Source organism: Xenopus laevis, chromosome 3L (genome assembly GCF_017654675.1).
Source record: "Xenopus laevis strain J_2021 chromosome 3L, Xenopus_laevis_v10.1, whole genome shotgun sequence".
NCBI lineage: Eukaryota > Metazoa > Chordata > Amphibia > Anura > Pipidae > Xenopus > Xenopus laevis.
The window spans coordinates 115,492,843-115,520,527 of record NC_054375.1 but is presented as its reverse complement, the minus strand read 5'-3'; the positions used below and the strand labels follow the sequence as shown (position 1 = coordinate 115,520,527).

Sequence of the window (27,685 nt, the reverse complement as noted above, 5' to 3'; positions counted from 1 at the left end):
TGCTTTGAAATGAAAATATCAGGGAATCATTTCATTCTGATAGATTAGAGGGTCTTTAAGACAATTATATTTTTCTTAACGCTTTAAAGCTATATATATATATATATATATATATATATATATATATATATATATATATATATATATATATATATATATATATATATATATATATATATATATATATATATATATATATATATATATATCTGTTATTGTACTCCTTCAAAGGTAATAATATTTCTTGGAGTTCTAAATGCTAAAAGGCAAGTTGCAGCAAAAGAAAAAAAAAAAGTCTTATGTAGTTGAACACTCCAATTATATATATATATATATATATATATATATAATATATATATATATATATAATATATATAATATATATAATATATATAATATATATAATATATATATATATATATATATATATATATATATATATATATATATATATATATATATATATATATATATATATATATATATATATATATATATATAGTTTTTGAGTTATTTAGCTTTTTATTCACCAGCTCTACAGTTTGCATTTTCAGCAATCTGGTTGCTAGGATCCAAGTTACCCTAGCAACCCTGCACTGATCTGAATAAGAGTCTGGAATGTAAATAGGAGAGGCCTGAATAGAAAGCAGAGTAATAAAAAGTAACAATAACAAAACATTTGTAACCTTAGAGAGCATTTGTTTTTTAGATGGGGTCAGTGACACCTATTTGAAAGCTAGAAAGTCAGAAGAAGGCAAATATTTAAAAAAAAAATTATAAAAAATAAAGGCCAACTGAAAAGTTGCTTAGAATTCTATATTCTATAGAATTCTTTAAAAGCACAAAGCATTTTCAGCTTACATCCCCCTCCCAAAACCACCACAACATACTGTGTAAGGACATCGACTTCCAGAAACTTTGTTAGAAACAATGGATCTTCGGTTAAAGATACAATGCGTAGTATATCTGTAATCTGGAAAACATTTAGCAAGTTACAAGCATTACTGCACAAAAATAGTAGTTGAATTAAATCACATTATTAACACAACAGTTAACAACAGCTAGCTCAGTACAAGGAGGTCCTCTGCCATACTGGTTTGATGCAACTTCTCCTTTGATGCGACAAGATTGCTTTCAAGAAAGTCTGTAGCTATAAAAGTTATACATTCTGGTTCCTGCTTGCACTTTTTCTGCATTGTTTTCAAGATTTTGCCTCAAAGAAGACCCTCAGCAGGGGTTAAAATACATTTGGGCTTATTTATGGCATGTTCCTGTGATTTTTTTTTCATCCATCATAACATGCTCTTTGCATGCTAGTCAGAGTTTCGCCATTATTGGCCCAATGGTTTTACATTACCCATCTGCAGTGTTTGCATGCTGTTCCATGGAAAATATTACTTAAAGGATCAGTAACATCAAAAACATTTTAAAAAAAAAATTCATTTGTATAATACGAAAACAAAAACCACCAACACATATTAAACGTTAAAATCGCAAAGCCTTTATTTAGAAATAACTTACCGAATCTTCACTTGCGTTCCTCCACAGAAAAGGCGATCGGGTGATCCATCGTGCGGCACTCGATTTCTCCTCCCTGCCTTCCTTATAGAAGATAGCCAGCGAGGAGAAATCGAGCGCTGCACAATGGATCGTCGCCCTGTCGCCTTTTCTAAAGAGGAGCGCAAGCGGAGATTCAGTAAGTTATTTCTAAATAAAGACTTTGTGATTTTAAAGTTTTATATGTGTTGGTGTTTTTTTTTTTCGTAGTATACAAACAATTTTTTTTTAAAAAACCTGTTTTGATGTTACTGGTCCTTTAAATGTTGATTTATGAGAACATGTACAGTGGTGTGAAAAACTATTTGCCCCCTTCCTGATTTCTTATTCTTTTGCATGTTTGTCACACTTAAATGTTTCTGCTCATCAAAAACCGTTAACTATTAGTCAAAGTTAACATAATTGAACACAAAATGCAGTTTTTAAATGAAGGTTTACGTTATTAAGGGAGAAAAAAAAACTCCAAATCTACATGGGCCTGTGTGAAAAAGTGATTGCCCCCCTTGTTAAAAAATAACTTAACTGTGGTTTATCACACCTGAGTTCAATTTCAAAGGTTATAAAGCCATTTCTAAAGCTTTGGGACTCCAGCGAACCACAGTGAGAGCCATTATCCACAAATGGCAAAAACATGGAACAGTGGTGAACCTTCCCAGGAGTGGCCGGCCGACCAAAATTACCCCAAGAGCGCAGAGACAACTCATCCGAGAGGCCACAAAAGACCCCAGGACAACATCTAAAGAACTGCAGGCCTCACTTGCCTCAATTAAGGTCAGTGTTCACGACTCCACCATAAGAAATAGACTGGGCAAAAACGGCCTGCATGGCAGATTTCCAAGGCGCAAACCACTTTTAAGCAAAAAGAACATTAAGGCTCGTCTCAATTTTGCTAAAAAACATCTCAATGATTGCCAAGACTTTTGGGAAAATACCTTGTGGACCGACGAGACAAAAGTTGAACTTTTTGGAAGGTGCGCGTCCCGTTACATCTGGCGTAAAAGTAACACAGCATTTCAGAAAAAGAACATCATACCAACAGTAAAATATGGTGGTGGTAGTGTGATGGTCTGGGGTTGTTTTGCTGCTTCAGGACCTGGAAGACTTGCTGTTATAGATGGAACCATGAATTCTACTGTCTACCAAAAAATCCTGAAGGAGAATGTCTGGCCATCTGTTTGTCAACTCAAGCTGAAGCGATCTTGGGTGCTGCAGCAGGACAATGACCCAAAACACACCAGCAAATCCACCTCTGAATGGCTGAAGAAAAACAAAATGAAGACTTTGGAGTGGCCTAGTCAAAGTCCTGACCTGAATCCTATTGAGATGTTGTGGCATGACCTTAAAAAGGCGGTTCATGCTAGAAACCCATCAAATAAAGCTGAATTACAACAATTCTGCAAAGATGAGTGGGCCAAAATTCCTCCAGAGCGCTGTAAAAGACTCGTTGCAAGTTATCGCAAACGCTTGATTGCAGTTATTGCTGCTAAGGGTGGCCCAACCAGTTATTAGGTTCAGGGGGCAATTACTTTTTCACACAGGTTTGGATTTCTTTTCTCCCTAAATAATAAAAACCCTCATTTTAAAACTGCATTTTGTGTTTACTTGTGTTATCTTTGACTAATAGTTAAATGTGTTTGATGATCAGAAACATTTTGTGTGACAAACATGCAAAAGAATAAGAAATCCGGAAGGGGGCACATAGTTTTTCACACCGCTGTATTTAGCTAAATTTAACAAACCTATGTCTAATGTAACTAATGAATATCTGAATAAAAATAATTAAATAGGAGAGTGATTTTGTTTGTTGAGATCTAGTGATCACCAGCTAAAGGACTACTGGTAGATCCTGATCTACCTTTTGGGCACCCCTGTAGTTAGGTATATCTTGGATGAAAGGTCAGCAGACCATAATTTCAGCCAGAGTGTTCTGCGAGCCACCACAGAGAGTGACGAAGATCTGCTAACAACCTGAGCAGCATCAAGAGATGCCTCACAGATGCAATTGTTGGCTTCTTGGATTTGAAAGGCAATCTGAAGGAGCTTCAGTTTGAACATGACCTCAACGAGTGTGTCGGGCCATGATTGAACTGGCCCACGCCAATGCCAGCATAGGGTGATGGGATTCACCCGTTGCAGAGAAAACGTTCTAATTTCTCGTCCATGGATTCCTTGAATGATGATGCATCAGAGACTGGTAGTAAAGGTGAACTATGCCTTTCATACCATTTCCGATGGGAAAACTAGTTCTTAAACATGAACAGCCAAACTTGTCATATGCTTTGCTACATTTGACTTACATACAGTATTCGAGTGTATGACTTGACGTGATTTCTACCTGCAAGCTCATATAAACCCAGGGCAGCATACGTGCAACCCTATACTAAGCACATGGATAATTATAAAAGCTTTTGAAATTCTGTTGGTATAAGGAAAACTGTAATTATATATTTGAGTAATATCCTCTGTAAAGAACTATTCTTTATGCCTTCCAAAAAGGGTTAAAAAAAGCATATGCAGATATGGGTCAAAGGCATGTTTCCAGCTAGGAAAGTGATTTTCCTTCCCCGGTTAACTTTGCATTTAGGCATTATTTGTTACGCCCGCATTATTTGTTACTCCCACGTTATTTTTTCCCTTTTATACAAAACTGTGCTGCGGGTAATTATTTCTAAAGGTCCATTTAAATTGTATTAGTACTTGCTACAGTGCAACTTTATTTTGGTGGGAAAGTATATCATCATTACAAATATCATGAATTAAATGGGGTTCGAAACACGAATATTCTTGCTGATTTTGCTGTGCGATTACTTATTTCTAGGTAGTTTGATGGTATTTCACTGTACAGACTAAATAGGGTTTTATTTTCAACTTGTATTGTTATATTTCTTGATTAAAACTTACCTCTTCGACAATCAGCTCCAGTTCATCAGAGTCCATTTGTATTACTGGACACTGCACAAACATCTCTAATCTCAAAAATACTTGCAACTGGCATCTAAATGAAACAATGAAGGACAATTACAATTTTCAGTTCATTTCTTTTGTCAACTTTTTAGAATTGTTATATGTTTGTATGTTTGCAATTATTCAAAATGTGCACATGGAAAAAAGATAAAGCAAAGCAGAATACATACTCTTTCAGTTTAACTTCTTTGTCCTGGTTATTTCTATAATTTTGCCTGATAACTTTGCTGGTCTTGAAGAGAAGTTTGACTTTATCTATAGCTTCCGTCTGTAGGGAAAACATGATAAAAAAAAAAAAAAGCAATTAAAAAAAGTGTCACTTATTGACTGCAAGGTGGGGGGGGTCAAACTCACGGCTTTCAGATTCTGGAGAAAAATAAATAAACGAATCATTCCATCACCTCAATCTGTTCACTGCCAATTGATTTCAAGTAGGATTTTATTGTTGTTAATGTATCCCTGGCCCATGTCATCGTTGAATGGTCTACTAAAGATACAGCTTTTTCATAGTTTTCTTTTATGTAGGAAATCAAATCATCTTCCGACTGAAACTCTGAAAGTAAAAATTCAGATAGATTTAAGAAATCTAATATTAAAACAGTGCCCTATAAAAACCGCACGTAACTGAAAACAGAGTACCCATTGCAAGATTACAAAAGGAAGATCATTCTACATCAAATAACCACAACTGCAAGTCTCAAGCTGGTTACAAAATGGCAAATTGATCCAGTTTGATGCAACTGGATAAATTCATTTGGGCAAAAAATACATTGCATCGTATATATGCAGACAGGTGGAACAGAAAATTAAGGTCATCTGCCAGATCCATTTAATTTGTATAACTGATGTACAATCAAAACTGGACCTGTACTAGCCAATTTGCCCAAACCTAATCTATTGAACAGCAGTCAGACTAAATAGGCAGCACTACTCATATATAGCAAGACACACTAGCAACTCTATAAAATATTTGATGGAAGAGGGCATTAAACTGTCAGTTTTGTTATTCTTTAAAGAAATGTAACAGTAACTAGCTCAATACTAAAAAGCAATGCATAACAGACCCCTACCAGTAGGCTTCAACTGCTTTGGTTTGTTGTCCTGCTTTCCTGATGAGCATCTCTTCATCTGTGAATTCTTCTCATTAGGTACTGGCAAATTACTATCTGCCTTCTGAGCCTTTACATTTAACCTGGCAGCATTTAGCATCTGTAGGGCCCGAGGCAAGGTTTTCATCTTTTGTCTCACTGGAGTACGAGGAAGACCACCTTCATATAAAAATACATATTTGATTACTTATTGCAAAAACATTACGCAGTGTTTGAGGTGCACTCAAAAACATTTTTTCTTCAAAAAGATGAAAATGATTCTAAGCAAGTTTTTAATGTACAAGAATTATAATCTCCACTTCATCCCTTTCTGTTCTTTGGTTCTGAAACAATGAAGTAGAAATATATTCTCCTCCAGGTTGGTCAGTTGGAGCCAGAAGCAGGCATTCAGATTATAGAAACAAATGCTGCTTTTAGTTGCAATTATGTTTACAAATTACTTTACAACCAATGTTCATTTTTAATTAATAAAGATTTGAAAGTTTTTTTTAAAATAACATTTTTGTTGCATTATTCAAATACTAAAAGAGGTTTAGAAGGCTCAAAATACATGTTTAATTCAGGTGCAACCTAGCTGTGGCCTCAAGCCAGCAAGCAAAGGAACTTCCCAAGAATGACTCCGCTAAAGATCAATGAGTGCCTCCAGAAAGTTATAGTCAAAGGACCCTGCCAAGAATGTTTGTCCAACTGGTGCCAAACTATGACAGTGCCTGAAGAAACAGGTGTAGGTCAAACATTTCTGCCAAAGGGCAGTGGCAAGCCATATTTTCTATTTCACCTGATGGCTCAAATGATCATATGTTGGGGCAATGGACTGCACTTGCATTTTGGCAAGAAAAACTGCTCTCGCTAAACAAGAAATCACTTACACATTAAAGAGGCACTATATATAAACAAGTCAGATGCTTCATGGGCATCTAAAACACAACATGCTGTCTACCATATAATCATGTACAAATCCCAAGGGAGACGGCTGTAGGTAACTTACTTTTCTTTTGGTTTTCTCTATGTACTCCAAGTCCTGCATCATCAACAGACTTTTTCTGATAAAACTCAGATAAATGATTTGTCAACTCTTGATCAAACTTTAGATGTTCATCACAGTTAGAAGATGCAGCATTTATTAACCTGCAATAAATATAAATAAATATTGGGAGTACAAAAAAAAGCTGGAAATAGGATGAACTGCTTGTACACAGACTGCAAGTTATATTGGAAAGCCAAAGCAAGCGTTAATTTGTAGAACCAGTTTCCAAAAATATGAAGCAGAAAGGGATGATTTACAAATCATTGAAACAATATATTGAATAGCATATAGTATAAAGACACCATAGCAAATGTAGAAATGTTATTGTATTCTATAAAACACAAATATATATTTTGAATTTGATGCCAGCAACATGTTTTAAAAAAAGTTGGGACAGGCAACAAAAGAATGGAAATACAAGAGTCCTCTGCACACAACCCATTAATATTTTATATACCAAACTTACTGCGCCAGACTAAAGTTTCAGCTTCTCAATAGCAGCAATGATCCTGAACTTCAAATTTGTCACAGGGGGTCCCCATTTCACCATGCTCTGAGCAGCTGTTGAGAAGCTAAACTTAGGGGTTGTCGCAAATTATCAAGCAGAAAATAAGGTTGGCCTATAATATAACCTGATGCTACAGGGCTGATTAACAAATTCTCATGCTAGTCGCACTGACTTCTGTGCTGCAATGAGATATTTATCTGTATTAATTACTAAGCCTTAAATTGTGACATTGATATTATATGTGTACAGTGTGAGTGGATCCCTAAGCTCAGTAAGTGACAGCAGCACAGAGCATGTGCAGTGAATCAGCAGAAAAGAAGATGGGGAGCTACCGGGGCATCTTTGGAGACACAGATCTTCACTAGTAAAAGGCCTTAGTTCCATTGGGCTGGTACAGAAGGCAAAAATATAATGTACAAGACATATAACCTACTTATTTAGTTAAGCTTTAGTTCTCCTTTAAAGGGACATTGGGAGGGGTACACCAATCATCATCTACAGTATGTAATATTATAATATATTACACTGTGATAACATATCAAATATCAGATTCAGAGAAATCTCTGTATAGAAGGGACAAGGCTGACAGCAAATACTGGGTGGCTGGGCATTAAAAATGTAGTGGAATTTACCGCATGGGCTCAGGAATGCTTCCAAAAGCCATTGTCTATGAACACAGTTAGTTGCTGCATCCACAAATGCAAGACTAAAGTATTCACAAAGGGCAGATAATTCTCAGAATTGTATTTGAATGTTTTTCTGTTGTTCTCAAGACATCTTGCATGTTAGGAACATAGCTTCTCAATTGTTAAAATGTCTGAAAATTTCACATTGTGAACAGACTAAAAATGGTAGAGTTTATACTCATGCAGTCACGATGGCGTGATTAGAGAAAAAATATTAAGACTATATAAAAAATCTTGCCATTGAACAGATAGATGTTCTATGATAAATCAGCCTTTTAAGAAATCAGGAATTGTAAGTGGTTGTTCACATTTAAGTATGATGTAGAGAGTGATATTCTGACACAATTTGCAATTGGTTTCCATTATTTCTTATTTGTGGTTTGAGTTAAGCTTGTTATTCAGGAGTTCTCCAGTTTGTCATTTCAGTAATCTGTTTGCCAGGGATCAAATTACCCTAGCAAACATGCATTGATTTGAAAAAGAGACTGTAATATAAATAGGAGAGGCCTGAAAATGAGTACTAAAAAGTAGCAACAACAATTCATGTGTAACCTTACAGAGCATTTGTTTTTTTAGATGGGGTCAGTGACGCCCATTTGAAAGCTGGAAATCATCAGAAGGGTACATTATTCAAAAACTAAAAAAAAAAAAAAATTGCTTAGAATTAGCCATTGTATAACATACTAAAAGTTAACTTAAAGGGATACTGTCATGGGAAATTTTTTTTTTAGTGCTGCTCCAGCAGAATTCTGCACTGAAATCCATTTATCAAAAGAGCAAACAGATTTCTTTTATATTCAATTTTGAAATCTGACATGGGGCTAGACATTTTGTTAATTTCCCAGCTGCCCCAAGTCATGTGACTTGTGCTCTGATAAACGTCACTCTTTACTGCTGTACTGCAAGTTGGAGCGAAATAACCCCCCCCCAGCAGCCAAACAAAAGAACAATGGGAAGGTAACCAGATAACAGCTCCCTAACACAAGATAACAGCTGCCTGGTAGATCTAAGAACAACACTCAATAGTAAAAACCCATGTAACACTGGGAAATTGACGAAATGTCTAGCCCCATGTCAGATTTCAAAATTGAATATAAAAAAATCTGTTTGCTCTTTTGAGAAATGGATTTCAGCGCAGAATTCTGCTGGAGTAGCACTATTAACTGATGCATTTTGAAAAAAAAAACATGTTTTCCGATGACAGGAGCCCTTTAAAGATGAACCACCCCTTTAACTAAACCTAGTGGATACGATAATTTTGACAAAAGAAATAAAATGTGGTGACATCTGTGTATGTGATGTACATATGTAAAAGACATGATTCATGTGCAGGGGTAAAACATTAGCAAAAAAATAAAACCCTGCAGCTAATGCAAATAAAATATCAGTTGCCTTTCATATGATAAATTTGACTATGCAGAGGATTGTTTGGGTACAAATAAAAACAGTAATAGAGCCCATACTTCAGTGTATGGGATTTCTGGCATATTATAATACTCAACATAGGTCTATACCGTATATACTCGAGTATAAGCCGAGTTTTTCAGCACCCAAAATGAGCTGAAAAAGTCTACCTCAGCTTATACTCGAGTCAGTATAAATATATACCTAGCTAATCAACGTGAATGGCTGCATGCCCCCGATTGCCGGGTTCTCCATGGCACATTGCGAGTGATATCACCGGCTGCACATTACGTGTGACATCACTGAACAGCGCATGCTTGTTTCCACTCGTTTACCCCCGCACGCACTCCTAGGTAAGTCCTGCTCTCACACAACAGACTTATACAACAGCCAACCTACTGCATGTCAACAGTTGCTGAAACAAAACTCCCAGCATCCTGTCGCTGGGTTCAAGGATTCTACTTGTGAAACATTGATATAATACCTTTAATTGAACTGCTGACAACTTTCCCTGCTATATCAACTATATCCCACAGTGCTTACCTTAGCTTTTTGGCACAAAACAATGCACATTTTTACCATGTTTTTGAGCATTTACTTGCTCTTTCAGCTAAAAACTGCTGCATTTCTCACCCTAGGCTTATACTCGAGTCAACAAGTTTCCCAGTTTTCGTAGGTAAAATAAATTACCTTGGCTTATACTCGGGTCGGATTAGACTTGAGTATATATGAGTGTATATGTTTAAATTAGGGATGCACCGAATCCAGGATTCGGTTTGGGATTCTGCCTTTTTCAGCAGGATTCAGATTCGGCTGAATCCTTCTGCCCGGCCGGGCCGAATCCGAATTTGCAAGTTTGGGGTGGGGAGGGAAATTGTGTGACTTTTTGTCACAAAACAAGGAAGTAAAAAAAATGTTTTCCCCTTAACACCCCTAATTTGCATATGCAAATTAGGATTAGGCCGAATCTTTTACGAAGAATTCAGGTGTTCGGCCAAATCCAAAATAGTGCATTCGGTGCATCCATAGTTTTTATATCCAGAATTTAACTATTACTTAGGTTTCACTGCACTAACACATTTACACACTCCAAAAACCTTATTATTTACAATTTAACCCAAGATTAATATTTCTTTCTATCACTAAGTGTTCACTTAAATTTCCAACAGTATCTTGAGGTTCTGGGCAAATTTGCTTTAGAATAGATATAAGTCTGGAAAAAAGCTTGTTAGAATGCAGTTTACCTGAAGGATTCCATTAGGTTGCAGCTAGCACCCGAGACTCCAGACAAAGGGTACCATCTTGCAGTGACAGAGGACGTCCACCTACTGCTTTGGGACAGTTCTTGTTTAATCCACTCTGGAACTGGAAAATCTAAAGGTTCAGAGTTTATTAAAGTTTCTTCTTATGAAAAAACATCTTTAAAATCCACTAAAACAACTTTTTATATAGGAGCAGTCTACCAAGTAAGGGTTAAGTGGTGCCTTAAAGGAGAACTAAAACGTATCTATAGTCTAGAACTGTTTTTACATTATGTTTTGTGCTTCTGTACCAGCCCAAGGTAACCACAGCCCTTTAGCAGTAAAGATCTGTGTCTCCAAAGATGCCCCAGTAGCTCCCCCATCTTCATTTTTAGGGTTTAGTTCTCCTTTAAACCACATCATAATTTCTTAAAAATCAACCCACACAAACCAACCTTCATATAATTATTGAAATATTATTTCAGTCTAATAGTCATATTTGGATTTGTTTTTGATCATACAGGAACCACATCAGGTATTTATAATTTCAGAACTATAAAAAGATTATGATTAAAAGAGAGATTTTTGTACTTACCGTTAAATCTTTTTCTCTTGTCCTATATTGGGGGACACAGGCACCATGGGGATGAAGATCCTGCAGCAGGAGATTGGACACTAAGTTGTTAAAAGTTGACTCCTCCTCCTGCTCTGGGTTTCATCCCCTGTCTCCTCCTAACAACCTCAGTTTCGACCGAAGGAGCATAATGACCCAAAACAGAAGAGGAAGTTGGAAACCCCCTTAAAACCGAAAACTTAGTAAAATATCGGAAAACATCCACTAAAATACGAACTGTAATAACAAGTATATAACTTTAGTCAGTAACAGTGTCAGAACAGGGAGGGAAGGCCTGTGTCCCCGTAGGAATGATAAAGAGAGCATCAGTCTTCCTAACACTCTTGGTGGCCTGCAAGTATGAAGTGATAGCGCGAACAACGTCCAAATTGTGCAGTTTACACTCAAGAGGATGCTTGGGATCCGGACACAAGGATGGTACAATGATATCTTGGTTCAGGTGGAATTCCGAAACTACTTTAGGTAGAAAGTCCGGAGTAGGCCTGAGCACTACCTTGTCCTTGTGTATGATGGTGAATGGTTGCTTGCAGGAAAGCGCCGCCAGATCCGACACCCTTCTAGCCGATGTGACGGCCAAGAGGAAAACTACCTTTTCAGTCAGAGTAGAGAGAGGCAAAGAGTCAATGGGTTCGTAAGGATCCTCCTGAAGAACAGAGAGAACTAGGTTAAGATCCCAGGGAGGTACAGGATAACGATATGGAGGCACCAACCTCGTAGCGCCTTGAAGGAAAGTTTTGATATGACTCCTGAGTGCTAATCGCTTCTGGAGCAGGACAGACAGTGCTGAAACTTGAACCTTCAGTGAACTAACCGCCAGACCTTTCGTTAAGCCTTCCTGCAGGAAAGAGAGGACGTCCGCTTCTTTAGCCTTCTGAGGATCCAACTCTCTGTCCTCACACCACATGATGAATGTCTTCCACACTCTGTGGTAGGCTTTTGCTGAAACAGGCTTTCGGGCCCGAAGCATGGTGGGTAGGGCCTCGGCAGGAGCTCCAGCTCTTCTGAGAACTAGGGCCTCAAGAACGCCGTTAAAGCCCACTGATGAGAACTCGGGTGAACGATGGGACCCTGAGTCAGGAGATCTTCCCTCTGAGGCAGATGAAATGGTTCGCCCGACGCCAGCTGTACCAAGTCTGCGAACCACGCTCTTCTTGGCCAGAACGGTGCCACCAGAATCGTTTGAGTTCCATCTCTTTTTATCTTCTTGATGACCTTTGGTAGCAGCGCCAGGGGTGGGAAAATGTACGCTAGGGAGAATTGCCAAGGGATCACAAGAGCGTCTACTGCGTAAGCCAGAGGATCCAGGCTTCTTGCCCACGAAGCGTTGAACCTTTCGATTGCTTCGGGACGCCATCAGGTCGATGTCTGGAAGTCCCCATCTCTCCACCAAGAGTTGGAAAACTTCCTGATGAAGGCACCACTCTCCGTGATCTATCGTTTCTCTGCTCAGATAGTCCGCTATCCAATTGTCGACCCCCGGTATGTGGACCGCCGATAGGGCAGGAACGTTGTGTTCCGCCCATTCCAGGATGCTGCTTGCTTCCCGGAGGGCTGCTTGGCTTCTCGTGCCGCCCTGATGGTTTATATATGCAACGGCTGTTACATTGTCGGATTGTATCCGCACTGCTCGACCCCGGAGTAGGTGGGTCAGGTTCTCTAGGGAGTATCGAATCGCCCTCAATTCCAGGAGATTGATGGAAAGTTTTTTCTCTTCTCGATCCCAAAGGCCCTGGACCGTCGTTTGCTCTAGTACGCCTCCCCAACCCCGTAGGCTGGCGTCCGTCGTGAGAATTGTCCAGTGGTGTGGGGGAAATGGTTTTCCGCCTGCTGTGCGATGTGGTTGGAGCCACCAGTCGAGGGAGAGTTTTACATTGTGCGGCAGGACTATTCGGCGATCGAGATCCTTCCGATCCCTCCTTTGTTGAAGTAGAATGGTATGTTGAAGGGGTCTGGTATGGAATTGAGCGTATGGAATCGTTGGGAAGGACGCTACCATCGTCCCGAGAGCCATCATGGCCACCCGCAGGGAGACCGTGGGAGCCGTCCGAATGGGTCTGAATCCTGTCCTGCAGGGTGGAGGTCTTGTCCCGTGGGAGGAAGGCTCTCCCCTGCCTGGAGTCCAAGATCAGACCCAAGTAGTCTATTGTCTGTGTCGGAGTTAGAATGGATTTGTTGAAGTTGATCATCCACCCTAGGTTGGTCAGGGTGTGTAGGACCTGGGTAGTGTGGCGATGAGCTGCGGATGCTGATGGGCCCTTTACGAGAAGATCGTCCAAATAGGGAACGACCGGTATTCCTTTGAGTCTCAACCCCTCTAGTGCTGCCGCCATGACCTTGGTGAAGGTGCGAGGAGCCGATGAGAGACCGAAGGGAAGGGCTACAAATTGCCAGTGTTGACCGTCGACGAAGAATCTGAGAAACTGGTGGTGAGCCGGGTGGATGGGTATGTGGAGGTAGGCTTCCTTGATGTCTATTACTGACATGAATTCGCCGTCTTCCATAGCTGCCAAAACTGACTGGATTGACTCCATCTTGAAGTGACATTTTCGAACAAAGGGGTTGAGGTCTTTGAGGTCTAACACTGGACGTAGAGACCCATCTTTTTTGGGTACCATGAATAGGTTGGAGTAGTACCCTCTGCCCTTGTCTGAAGTTGGAACTGGCTGTATGGTCCCGGCCTTGGCAAGGTCGTGTATGACCGAGAGAAACCTGGCTTTGTTGAGTCTGAGACTGGGCAACCTTGAAATAAAGAATCTGCGGGGTGGTCATTGCGTAAAGTCTATCAATAGTCCTTGTGAAACCACCCGAAGGACCCAGAGGTCCCGTACATGATTTTGCCACACCTCCCGAAAGAATTTGAGTCTGCCTCCTAGTGGGATCCTTTCGGGGGTGGACACCCCTTCATGCTGAGCTGGACTTGTCCTGGGGGGGCTTAATTGTAGTCTTGTTGGAAGACCAGCTGGGTCTTTGTTTGCCCTGATAGCGTGATCGGAAATTCGAGCTGGATTTATCCGTCTGTGTCTTGGAACGTTGGCCTTGCCTGAAGGGACGAAAAAAGGGGCTTCGTTTGAAAGGAGGTCTCTTGGTCCTAGTCTGAGGGAGTAGGGTGCTCTTGCCACCCGTTGCCTGGGATATAATTTTGTCAAGCTCGGCTCCAAAGAGTATGACTGAGTCTTCAATGTTAAGTGTGTTAAGTACTGCTTGTATGAGACCTTCGACCTCCTTTTGTGTTCTCGGAGAGTCTAAGTCTGGATCCAGATGCTCCTGGTCAGAGTCATCCTCTGATAAAACTTGGCCTTCCTCATTGGAGGGAGTGAAATTTTCACCTGGGGAATCTGGAGGGGAAAGAGCATGCCTTTTAGCACCAGTAGGACGTTCATCGAACCTGGGAGGGTGAGAAAGGCGCTCAAGGACCTTGTCTAGGGTCTCTGGAATGCGGGCCAGGTTTTGGATGCCTGCAAGTGAGAGAGATAAAGCCCTAACTAACTCAGAATCAGAAGTGCTGGCCATTGGAGGTGGCACTGAGTCTGGTGGTCTGCATGCTAAACACACTGAATCAGCCGAAGCGGTGGAAAATTTAGCTTTGCATTGTGTGCAGGCCAAAAATGAAATTTGAGTATGGGAGCGAGTAAGAGCTGAGGACTTGGAGGTCCTGGGCTCTTCTGTTTTGTCTGCCATGATGCTCCTTGTAAGGTAAATAAAAGATCTTTTTTTTTTTTTTTTTTTTTTTTTTTTTTTATGAGACAGGGGCCCCCAGCCTAGTGTGGGGTGGATGGCAGAGAGGGTTCTTTGGCGTGGATGACCTGCGGAGACAGATCAAAGGCACATGGGGTAAGAGACCTTGAGAGCTAATGCCTAAGATCAGAAACAAAAAGGTACTTGCCTTAGGGAAAAGGAGTAGCTGTAACTCCGTTGCTGACCCTGAGTAGGACACAGAATGTACCAGGCAGAGTCTAGAGTGCCTGCTGTAGGGAGCCTGAGGCGTGTTGCGCAGGAGAGAATAAGATGGGCGCCGGTAAGGGAACAGGTGCGGCGCAGTGAAAAGGCGCGATACACAGGCAGCGTTGGGCGGAAGCGGAAGTGCGTTCCAGCTTGGAATGCAAGAAGACGCTCCAGAACCAGAAGACGGAAGGAGCCGGAGGAGAGGGAGTAGGCCCTAAACGGAAGAGAGGGAAGGGTAAGGAGAGCCTGGGGAGCCTGCATCGCGAGATAGGCCACATTGCTGCCATGTAGAAAGAGAGATGTGGGGGTAAATAAAATCATACTCACGCAGTATGCCAGCTGGTCCATGCCCTGTAGTAAGATCTCCCTAAAGAGATGACAAATAAAAATATATATGAAAAACACATATATCTGTATTTGTAGCATACAGTGCAACACCCAGAGGGAGTGCACAGCGCTGCTGCAGTCCTCCGAAGAGCGGGAAGCAGCGCAGGGAGATAGGAGCAAGCCTGCAGACCTCCGTAGAGCGGGAAGGCTGTAGGGCATCTAAGTCAATAGCTGGAGGGGCTCTTGAACGGATCAATGGCCCCTTAGTGTGGCAAGATCGTAACACGTAGTCCTGATCAGTTGCTCCAGCCACAAGGTATATGTCTTCTCCTTCTGAGGACACTAAATGAAACTGGGGTTGTTAGGAGGAGACAGGGGATGAAACCCAGAGCAGGAGGAGGAGTCAACTTTTAACAACTTAGTGTCCAATCTCCTGCTGCAGGATCTTCATCCCCATGGTGCCTGTGTCCCCCAATTAGGCAAGAGAAATGCATTTTATATAGCTATAACAGTACAGAGTAAAGCATAAATGATCTATTAAGAAAGCTTTGAAATCAGGCCAAATCACACAAGTAGGCACAGTTCTGTTTTATGAAGACTGAGCGGAGACTGTAGGACCAAGGTGCAAATCATTTGCTGCATTTGGCTGCATGCTGGGACACAATCCCCAGGAAGTCATCTTGGCAAGGCACAGAATGAAAGTACAATGCAGTCCTAATGCAGCCATGCTCTACTAGCCCAATTGCAACTACTGGCCTAGATCTCACAAGCAATAGACTGTAGTTCCCACACAAGTGTTCTATTAACCCTTTTGGTTGCAGCAACAGAGCAGGTGAACAAAAACAGCATGGCACAAAGGAGACTAAGGACACGATTGCATCCCAATATGTACAATAGTTAGTTCGCCCAAAAAACAGCTTGCTTTTTTCAAGATAAGCCCTAAAAAGACTCCTTGGAAGGGCTGAGCTGGCTCTGTTGATTTACATTTACTTGAACTTGATAAAGGCTCTAATGTGGGCTGAGATGTTGGATGCACGAGTGAGGTTTCAATAAAATCATTTGATTAAATGAACTTTTGGAGTCCTGGTCCACTTTCAAGGCTATACATTATATTTGACCAGAGCACCCACTGTAAACTGTTGGAGGAAGAGTGGGGGTACTTTCAGAACACACATACATACACATACACACACGTGCGTGTGTGTATACATACACACGTCATTAATATAACCTACAAAGCATAACAAAGACAAAATATAGTAAACCAAAAATATTCATCACAAACAAGAGGTTCTGCTTTTTAAAACGTGTAACTATAATAAGGATCTTTAAACTAAGAACAATTTTCATAAAGGTGCTTACCAGGTGCCAATGTGTTATCTTCAGAGCTGTATACATGATTTAGTACACTCATTACAATATCTGGCAGGTCAGAGAAAGTTTCCTTATCAGTTTCATGAACTGAGCCTTGTACATGCAGATTATCTAGTCCCAGAGTTCTTTCACTACATATCACATTAAGCACTGCAGCAGTTTCTGAAAGCGGAGACAGTATGCCAGTCCTGGGTAACACATCATCCTCCAAGGTTACAGTTGCAATCTGTTAAGGGAAAATAGGGAAACCGTAAACAACATTGTTCTCAGCCAGATAAACGGACATCTGCATAACCATGATATCTAGGATAAAGATGCACGCATACTTGATGATGAGATGACATATTACAGTTACTGGATGATGCCATAAAGTTAACAGAAGGATGAAATCATGAAATCTACATAATATACACCAAACAAAATTCTGCTAAAAAAAAATTCGCTCACTTTGTACTTAAAAGGGGTGGGGAAATAAGAACTGAAATTATCCTAATGCTTATGGAGGCATACAAAGCAGTTGTAAGTAAAGTACATTAGGCCAACAATTTAACTTTGCGTGGGATAAAAATTAAGTTTTGGATTATTTAAGACAATTCAATAAGACACTTTTTACCATATGTAGCTCTTTGAACATTAGCTCCTTTGTCAATTTCTGAAGCTGAACACAATCTGAATTATGAAGCAGCCAGGTCTCCACTCTTAAACCTGCTAGGGGCAGGTTGCAGTTTTGCATCGTTCCTTTTAATTCAATGGTCATTAAACTGGTTGACAGTTTTTGAATCATTGAAACAGGCTCTAAAGAAACAGCGCAGTCCAACTGTTTTGTCCCATCTGCAATAAATTAAAAACAAATCAAGAACAATACAAAGTGGCAACAGCCTTCTGTTATTATGTTATATAAAGATACATAAACACATACACAAAGGTTGTCCACTAAAAAAATGGTTCTGCATATTCCTAAAGGGGGTTCTCACCTTCCAACACTTTTTTTCAGTTCAGTTGGTTTCAGATAGTTCACAGAAAGAAATAATTTTTCCAATTACTTTTTATTTTCTATGTGTGACAGTTTTTCTAATATTGAAGTGTAAAGTTTCATTTTTCACCTTCAAGTTCGGGGGGGGGGGGCTGCCGACTTTCTAAACTGTTGTAAATTGATACATTTAGTTATATACATTGATATACATACAGTTGATACATTTCTTATATTTGTATCTGCTGGGCAGAATTGATACAATAGTTGCCAATACTTCACAGATGCTGCTGAGAAATGTATCAACTAATTTAGCAAAGTGTAACAGCTCAGATTCTGCACCTGAATTACTGAGCTGCCAGACTCAAACACCAGACAGGAACGTTTATAAACTTAGATTTTGGAAAAAATGTAAAAAATAAAAAAATGGAAAGCAATTAAAAAAAGTCTATTTCTGGTGAACTAGCTGAAAACAACTGAAAAAAAGTGTTTTGAAGGTGAACAACCCCTTTAAGATGAAAATAAGGAAAATACAGTGAAACCTCAATTTTACATCCCCTGATTTTAAGTTTTCCCTCCAGCATTGTTTTTTTGTGGTCCCAACTATACATAATCCATTTCCCTGATTTAACGTTTTACATTTTCCCTGATTTTATTCTGGTCCCTTGAAAAACATAAAATAGGGATGCTACTGTATATATTTCTTATTCTCTGTATTTAGTGCAAGGTCAGACAACAAGCTCTGTAAAATGTTTTCTGTCAGTGTCCTGAGCACATTTTACAAGTATTTTATAATACAGGGTATTAAATGGAAGGAGCCATAACATGGTAAAAGTATATGTCAATTCAAGCAATTCTTTAATTTCACTATTAACACAATCTTTCCAATGATAACCTCCAACAGAGAACAGCAGTGGTCAAAATGTCCCAGTCTGCCTGTAACCACTCCTGATAGCTGGGATGCCCAGAACCCTACTTTAAGATTCAGCCTAACCCAGATACTTCACACAACAGTCGTTCAACTGCAGAACCCCTTACACCCAGGGTTGCAAAACGGTGTTCTGCAGCAAACAATTAATATGCGCCTGCCCCAACAGAGGCATAAAAATTGCTGAGAAGTGCACTGGGCACGTTTTAAACACTTTGTAGGGTTCCGGATTTGATTCAGCCGAACTCTAATTTTGCTGTAGAAACGAAAGAATAAAAAACTAAATTCCCAGTTACTTATTTGGAACAGCTCATTTGTAAAATGTTGCAAAATAAAACTAACTGGATAGACCACCTTTCTTGTTTAAAATTGAAAAAACTGTTTTAGTTTTACAAGTATGGGACCTGTTAACCAGAATGCTGGGCACCTGGGGTTTTCCGGATAATTTCAGTAAATTCGATCTTCATACCTTAAGTCCACTAGAAAGTCATGTAAACATAACAAAAACCCAATTGGCTGGTTTTGCTTCCGTTAATGGAACAGTAACATCAAAAAGTGTTTAAGTAATGAAAATATTATGTACTGTTGCCCTGCACTGGTAAAACTGATGTGTTTGCTTAAGAAACACTACTATAGTTCATATAAACAAGCTGCTTGTGTAGCAATGGTGGAAACTGAATAAAGGCTATATGGCACAGGTTAAATAGTGGATAATAGAGAATACCATTATGTTCTTCGGAGCTTATCTGCTATCTGTGGTGTAAACTGAGCATTTTCTCCTTTGAATGGCTGCCATTGCTACACTGCCGCTTATTTATATAAACAATAATAGTGTTTCTTAAGCAAACACAGTAGTTTTACCAGTGCAGGGCAAAACTATTATATTTGTATTACTTTAAAACACTTTCATTTTTGATATTACTGTTTCTTTAAGGATTAATTATATCTTAAGTTTGGATCAAGTACAAGGTACTGTTTTATTATTACAGAGAAAAAGGAAATCATTTTTAATATTTGTGGATTATTTGGATAAAATGGAGTCTATGGCAGTCTTTCCATAATTTCGATCTTTCTGGATATCGTGTTTCCGGATAAGAGATTTCATACCTGTATATTACTATTCTAACACCAAAGCACAATAAGAACATCTCATAAAACCAATTTAGCACCTGATTAAAAAAAATGTATAATTATTTTAACTGCCGGTCAAAAAAATAAAAATATATAGAATTACCCTTTCCAGTGAGGAATAATATGCCATCTCGCCGAGGAAACCATAGCTGGTAATCTGGTTCACTGAAGATCAAGTAATTCAAAACAGACTCGAAAGGGATATTGATTGGTGGTACAGAGAATGAAGGAAGTGTCTTTGCTTTTTGACAGGAAAAGCCTAGTATAGATTCTGATGGCAAAATTCTTCCTTCCACTAGATGCATCAACTCCACTATTGTCCAATAACCAGAATGATCAGAGGAACTCCCAAACTGAAACAGAAAGAGTTTGCATTTGCTTACAATGTTTCAATACATTTTAACAAGTGACTTTAGACGTTGTGTATAAGAGTAATGTCACGCATAGAGCTTTGTTACCCATGGGAGATTGCCTCACCAGTCTCAAAAAATACCTTTAAAACCCAAACAATGCAGATCTCTGCATATAAAACACTATCTAGCTGATTTTTGGCACAGTACTGGTTGGGAGGGCCCCATACACGGGAAGATTATTTGATGTATCGATCTTTAGGGGTAGAATCAACAGCTTAAATCTGCCCATGTTTGGCCACCTTTTGGGAGCAAGCAAGTTGCAGGTTAAACTTTGTCCCTGTGTAAAATGTACAATGAAGCAATACTTGATGAATCAGGCTAAAGTCCACAGACTGGCCAGACCAGGGATGGCTGATGTAGTTGGCCAGCTTAAATAAATTGCAATATATGGATAAACAATCCCTGTTTTGTTTAAAGGGGAGGGCATTTCCTAGTTTCCACAAAACATCTTAACGTCCTATATATGTTGATAATGGGTGCAGAGGTCTGTATAAATGTTGTGGTCACACCCTCACTGCGCATAATGGTATTAAATTTAGTGGGGAGCAAAACTCTTTTGCCAATGATTGAATTGCATCTAGATTCTGTTTGAAGCCTGTCCTTGGGCATTTTTTTTTGCTTTTTGGTATGTTCTTAACACTTAATTTTTTTTCTTCCTTTTGCCTTCCTTTTGCATTTAAATTTAAAGCAATGACAATGTTTAATACATAGTGGAGAGTTAGTTAGAAGAACATATATACAAAAAAAAAAAAAGTTTGTGGGTTCAAGACCCCTTTAGGCTAGTGCCACACGGGGGCTCTAGTTACTACTATGTCAAATTATTCTGTGTGCCCCTTTCAGAGGGATTATAAGTACCTAATCAGAACTATCTGTTCCTGTCCAGTGTATATTTTAGGTGTATAGTTTATCTGCTATTGTTGTCAATACAACTGCTTGGATACAAAACGCAATTCACAGTTCTTGTAGTGTCAACTGAACACTTACACGTGTAAAGGCCCCCATACACGGGCTGATAAAAGCTGCAGACAGACCGAGTCGGGATTGCCTGATCAATATCTGGCCAAGTCAGCCAGATCTCGATTGTGCAGATTAATAAATCTCGTCGGCGGCATCTGTGCGTGTATGTGGTCCCGCAATCCGCCCTTTTCGGATGCATCATGATTCGATTGTTTGGCCCTAGGGCCCACTTCAATGTGGGCACATCGGGAAGAGATCCGCTCGTTTGGCGACATCGCCAAACAAGCGTATCTCTGCATCTATGGCCAACTGAAAAGTGGGAATGATCAACTTTGGTGCAAGGTACCCCTCACTTGCACCAGGCAAACAGAGCATTGGCTCAGGTACTTTTAGCCTGTGTATTTTTTTAAGGCTCAGAGAAGCAGATCCACTATGTGCCCCATCTCCATTCATTTGAACCGCTTCCGTACAATCGCATGCAGCAGAGCAGAGATCTACCAGAAAACGCCTACTTTCACTTATTGGGGCCGACCTCTGCTTTGCTGCATGTGACTGCACACAAACAGATCTTATACAAATGAATGCAGCTGGGCCACAGAGCAGATCCACTTCTCTCAGTCTGAAAAAACAATACACAGGCTGAGAGTAGTGGAACTGACACTCTCTGCCCTTTAGATCTGCATCAACCCAAACAATTAGGTTTGTAATGCAGAGCAAAGCTTTGGACAAGTGTTAGTGCTCAGTGCTGCTGGTGAGAAGTTCAGAGTACTAACATCCATGGAAAATGTGCTGGAATGCTCACTTATCAATCCTAGATAATCTAATTTATACTCTGCCCACAGTTACAGGCATAATGTTATGAGACTCATCACCTGTGTCCAATCCGAGGTGTCCAGCCAGTACACACGGACTCTCTTGCTGCTGACAATCTTCTGCAGGCTCTTGGGAAGGAGTTTGTCCATTACTTTCTGAGTGCTAAAGTCGCCACTTGTCGCTGCAAATTGTCCAAGCTCGGTGCCGGAGTGAGGACAGGACGACAGAAGGAATATGCTGTTTCTGCTGTGGGGATTAATAAGATTATCAGGAGAATCAGCTTTCAGGGGTTCGTCCGCCGCGACAATTCGCCCCCTGCGACTTCTCAGTAGAGTGGGTTTAGTAGGAGAAGTAATGTCGGGCCTGTCCCACTGGAAATCTGCTAATGTCTCCATCAGGGCAGTCTGGAGCAGCTGCGCCCTAGAGCTCTGGGTACTGGAGGGCCGGCAATTCCGTGCCCGCTCCCAACATGCCTCCAGCTCATCTTCAAACTCTTCCCAACCTCGGGGACCAAGTTCTCGCAAGTCGGAGCGACGTGGAGGCCGACAGCGACCACCCGAAGAGTTTAAAAAGCGGTAACTCCACCTGACCTGGCCCAGGCCCGCACGACAAGCTAGGAAATTGAGTAGCCTGAGGGACACCCGCCTGAGCCGGCTCTTATCAGAAGACTCCGCAGTGTCCACCAACAGCACAACATTGTGCGAAGGAGCCATGTCAACTGCGTGTGACGGTAATGGCCCATACGATTCAGTCACAGCGCCATCATACAACTGTCCGCCATCTTCCTTCTCAGGCACAGCGATCAAACCAGCCGCGCACTGTGGCAAGGGGAGCGGTGATTGGCCAAGCGCGAAGACTTCTAGCTTCTAATTGGTCATCTGGTGGGGAAGACTTACGCACTCTCAGTCGCAGAGGAAAACACGGAGAGTTCAACGCTCGAGACGCTGATTGGTGAACATAGATGACAATCTAAATGCTGACAGCTCTATTGGCCGCTAGTTCTATTTAAACGTTTAAATGGTACAACTAGAGGAAGTATCGCGGTATATTGGAGTTGCTCTATTGGGTATGTCTCGATTGGTGGCAGCCTGACACACAAGGACACGCAATAAATATGATTTATAGTGAGATTGACAAACTTTCCTAAAAAGCCAGTTAGAGCCAAAAACAAAGCATAGGCATACCTCCCAACTGTCCCTTTTTCTTAGGGACAGTCCCTCTTTTGACAGCTCAACCCACAGTCCCTCATTTGTACTGGAAAGTCCCTCTTTTCTCTGCACTGAACAGCCAGAAAAAGAAACAAAGTTTCTCACTTAATTGGCTTTTAGCAGAGAGCCCAGAACAGCTAACAGGTGCAAATAAGATACTTTGTAACAATTTTGAAACACAAAAACACAGTTTAGATAAGGAGAAATATTTTCAAAATTTCATAACCTGCCAAATTTTGTAAAACAAACATGGTAATTAGGGGGTGTGGCCACAGAAAGGGGCGTGGTCAAAAAATTGCTGCACTACATGCGGAAAAAAAATTTTTGTCCCTCTTTTTACTTCCAAAATGTTGGGAGGTATGGCATAGGCTGAGCGATCCCAGTGCTGGTTGGTTGTTTTGAGGTAGAAAAACTGTTGTCCAGAATGCTTGGGACTTGGAATTTCCGTAATTTGCATCTCCAGATCTTAAGCCTATTAAAAAACAATTTAAACATTAAATAATCATAATAGGAATGTTTTGCCTCCAATAAGTATTATTTATATCTTAGTCGGGATTGTGTACAAGTTTACTGTTTTACTGCAGATAGAGAGGAAATACTTTTTAAAAAATTGTAATTATTTGATTAAAATTAAGTCTATCGGAGATGACGTTCCTCTAATTTGGAACCAGGCCCGGACTGGCAATCTGTGGGTTCTGGCAAATGCCAGAGGGGCTGCTATAAGGTGCCATAGAAAGTCAGTATTTAGTGGTCTGGTGGGACTGTTTGGGCCTCTGTGTGGGCTGATTGGGCCTCTGTATACCTGAAATGCCAGGGCCTATTTTAATTCTCAGTCCGGACCTGTTTGGAACTTACTGGAGTGCAGAGGACCTCTTGTATTTGTGTGTGTGTGTATATATATATATATATATATATATATATATATATATATATATATATATATATATATATTATATATATATATATATATATATATATATATATATATATATATATATATATATATATAATATATACACTTTCTTGTGCTGAGTCCGGCGTGTAGTCATAATGTAGCAAAACATTCCCCATAACACTCCTTCGTCAGTGTCACACTTGACCACCAAAGGCCCACCAGAGAACCTGAAATCCAAATGTTGAAAGCAAAAGTTTGGGCACCCCTTACCAAATGACAGTTATTTAATTTTGAAAGTGAAAAGTAGCAACTGACTACTGCAGGTATCAGTGTGTTAAACGTAGTCTTTGTAAATTTTAATGCAAACGTATTTCACCAACTTTCAAATACAGGCTAACGACCCCCCCCCCCCCGGGGAAATGCCCCATACTTTGTTTGCGCAGATTCTTCCAGCGGAGTTTCACGCATTCATCTTCCGGCTCCTCGGTGAGCTGATTGAGAGATCGTCAATTTCCGTGTAATTCCACACATGCGCAGTTGTCGCAGACCGGCAAACTGCTCCAACTGCGCATGCGCAGGAATACCGATCTCTCAATCAGCTTACAGAGGAACCGGACGATGGATGCGTGCAACTCCGCTGGAAGAATCTGCGGCGAGGGGTAAGTATGGAGTATGGGGCATTTCACCAGATGTAGTTAGCCTGGGGGGAAGAGGGAGGTCTACCTGGTGTGGGGGGGAGGGGTTCCCCACAGGTTGAATTTTCCTTTAAGATCTACCCACAGATATATATATATATATATATATATATATATTATATATATATATATATATATATATATATATATAAACACAATTATTTATTTAAATAAAGTACCCCCCTATTGTATTGGATAGGGTCAGGCAGTGGAACCCAATAAAATCAGAAGAGCACCAGTAAGTGATTAGGCAGTGGACAGCCCACCAGGTCCGGACTGAGAATTAAAATAGGCCCTGGCATTTCAGGTACATAGAGGCCCAATTAGCCCACACAGAGGCCCAAACAACCCCCACCAGCCCACTAAATAATGACTTTCTATGGCACCTTATAGCAGCCCCTCTGGCATTTGCCAGAACTCACAGATTGCTAGTCCGGGTCTGCAGTGCACATTACTCCGCTTCCACCCTTAGGTCATGTCACCCAGTTGGAGCCAAGGACCCTGCTCTTGTGACCAATGGGCCCTCACCCTTTGCAGCTAGCAGTTGGTCTGCATGTAAATCCTACATTTTCAAGCAGGCTGCAGCCCCGCATGCGCACTTCTAGAGGTGCAGCTTTCTTAGTGTAAGGCTGCAGGGTCCAGGTGGGGTCAGTGAGTGTGCAACCAATCTGTGGTGAACTAGCAGAAGTGCAGAGCTTGGCAGAGGCATCTGTGGCACATCTCACTAGTGGCACATCAACTTGAAGGCTGGACTTGTCTGAACTGAAGCCTCCTATTGTCTCGCATAGAGACAGTGACACATCACTTTGACCGGAAGCTGAATATATACAAAGGGATGACTATATTTTTATCTGTAATAGGTAATATATAAAAAAAAAAATTTTCATGTTGTCAGGAATGGAGGGAGTTTAGTAAGATCAGTAGATGTATCCCGGGGGCCAATATTTAAATACCTTCTCAAATTTCAGCACTTAAGTAACACGAGCAACAGGGTTGGTTCAGTATGATATATAGCTATATGGGAATGTTATAATGTTGCCACAATATCAATAGTGCTACATATTGCTTTGTTTTTATTCTAGTTGTTAATATGTTACAAGTTTTAAAGTAATTGTATGGGGAAGTTTTAAATGATATGGATGATACAGTATTGCCACACTGGGACTTGCAATGGGAGTCGCTGATCTTGTGACGAGGTATGAACGTCACTTTAGCTGCTTTTCCCGCCAGTAAGTGTATTTAAGACAACTGCACTGTTTTTTTGATACTTTGAGAAAGGCACTAGGGCGGGCCGAAACGTTAGTCCATATTTTCATAATAAATGTATTATTTTTTAGGTCCTGTGAGTGCTGATCCTCTCTTCTGTATTATATATATATATATATATATATAAAATATATAATTTACTCCACTTTCAACAAAAAAGATAACTGTGGTATGTCTTTCATTTCCCAGGAACATGTGAGTACTATTTTTAGTGAAGCAGTATTCAGTTGTATGATAATAAATCAAATGTGAAAAACTGACTGTACACAAATTTTGTTACACTTGTAATTTTGCTAGTTTGAATCCATGTAAACTGCACAATACTGATTACTGGCAACACCAAATTGGTTGGATTAGCTTGTTAAGCCTTGAACTTCATAGGCAGGTGTGTCCAATCATGAGAAAAAGTATTTAAGATGGCCAATTGCAAGTTGTGCTTCTGTTTGACTCTCCTCTGAAGAGTAACAGCATGGGATCCTCAAGCAACTCTCAAAAGATCTGAAAACCATGATTGTTCAGTATCATGGTTTAGGGGAAGGCTATAATCTCAGTGGTTTAAACTGTCAGTTTCAACTGTAAGGAATGAAATCAGGAAATGGAAGGAAAGAGGCACAGTTGCTGTAAAACCCATGTCTGGTAGGCCAAGAAAAATACAGGAGCGGCATATCTGGAGGATTGTGAGGATGGTTACAGACAACCCAAAGATCACCTTCAAAGACCTGCAAGAACATCTTGCTGCAGATGGTGTATCTGTACATAGTTCTACAATTCAGCACTATTTACACAAAGAACAGTTGCATGAAAGGATGATGAGAAAGAATCTCTTTCTGCACTCACGCGACAAACAAAGTCGCTTGTTGTATGCAAAAGCTCATTTAGACAAGCCACAGTCATTTTGGAACAAAGTGCTTTGGACTGATGAGACAAAAATTTGGTTATTTGGTCATAACAAACAGCACTTCGCATGGCGGAAGAAGAACACCACATTTCAAGAAAAACACCTGCTACCTACTGTCAAATTTGGTGGAGGTTCCATCATGCTGTGGGTGCTAGTTTAGGGACTGGGGTCAGATGAATTCAACCCAATATCAACAAATTCTTCAGGATAATGTTCAAGCATCAGTCACAAAGTTGAAGTTACGCAGGGGTTGGATATTCCAACAAGACAATGACCCTAAACACACATCTAAATCTACAAAAGCATTTATGCAGAGGGAGAAGTACAATATTCTGGAATGGCCGTCACAGTCCCCCGACTTGAATATCATCAAAAATATATGGGATGATTTGAAGCAGGCTGTCCATGCTCGGCAGCCATCAAATTTAACTGAACTGGAGAGATTTTGTATGGACGAATGGTCAAAAATACCACCATCCAGAATCCAGACACTCATCAAAGACTATAGGAGGCGTCTAGAGGCTGTTACATTTGCAAAAGGAGGGTCCACTAAGTATTGATGTAATATCTCTCTTGGGGTGCCCACATTTATGCCCCTGTCTAATTTTGTTATGATGCATATTTTCTGTTAATCCAATAAACTTTATGTCACTGCTGAAATACTACTGTTTCCATAAGGCATCTTATATATTAAAAGGAAGTTGCTACTTTGAAAGCTCGGCTAGTCGTAAACAAAAC

The 27,685-nt window shown here is 40.3% G+C and overlaps 1 protein-coding gene across 1 annotated transcript in view; it reads right to left on the bottom strand.

Annotated features, from left to right (window-relative positions):
- ticrr.L (TOPBP1-interacting checkpoint and replication regulator L homeolog) overlaps positions 1 to 22,776 on the bottom strand; it is a 34,772-nt gene extending 11,996 nt beyond the window's left edge. Inside the window, 11 exon segments of the mRNA NM_001172306.1 lie at positions 891 to 973; positions 4,459 to 4,552; positions 4,692 to 4,789; positions 4,923 to 5,074; positions 5,592 to 5,789; positions 6,619 to 6,758; positions 10,500 to 10,629; positions 16,762 to 16,999; positions 17,387 to 17,604; positions 19,906 to 20,155; positions 22,045 to 22,776. Of these exon segments, the coding sequence (NP_001165777.1) occupies positions 891 to 973; positions 4,459 to 4,552; positions 4,692 to 4,789; positions 4,923 to 5,074; positions 5,592 to 5,789; positions 6,619 to 6,758; positions 10,500 to 10,629; positions 16,762 to 16,999; positions 17,387 to 17,604; positions 19,906 to 20,155; positions 22,045 to 22,698 (2,255 nt within the window). The 5' untranslated portion in view covers positions 22,699 to 22,776.
- Positions 22,777 to 27,685: the final 4,909 nt, after the last annotated feature.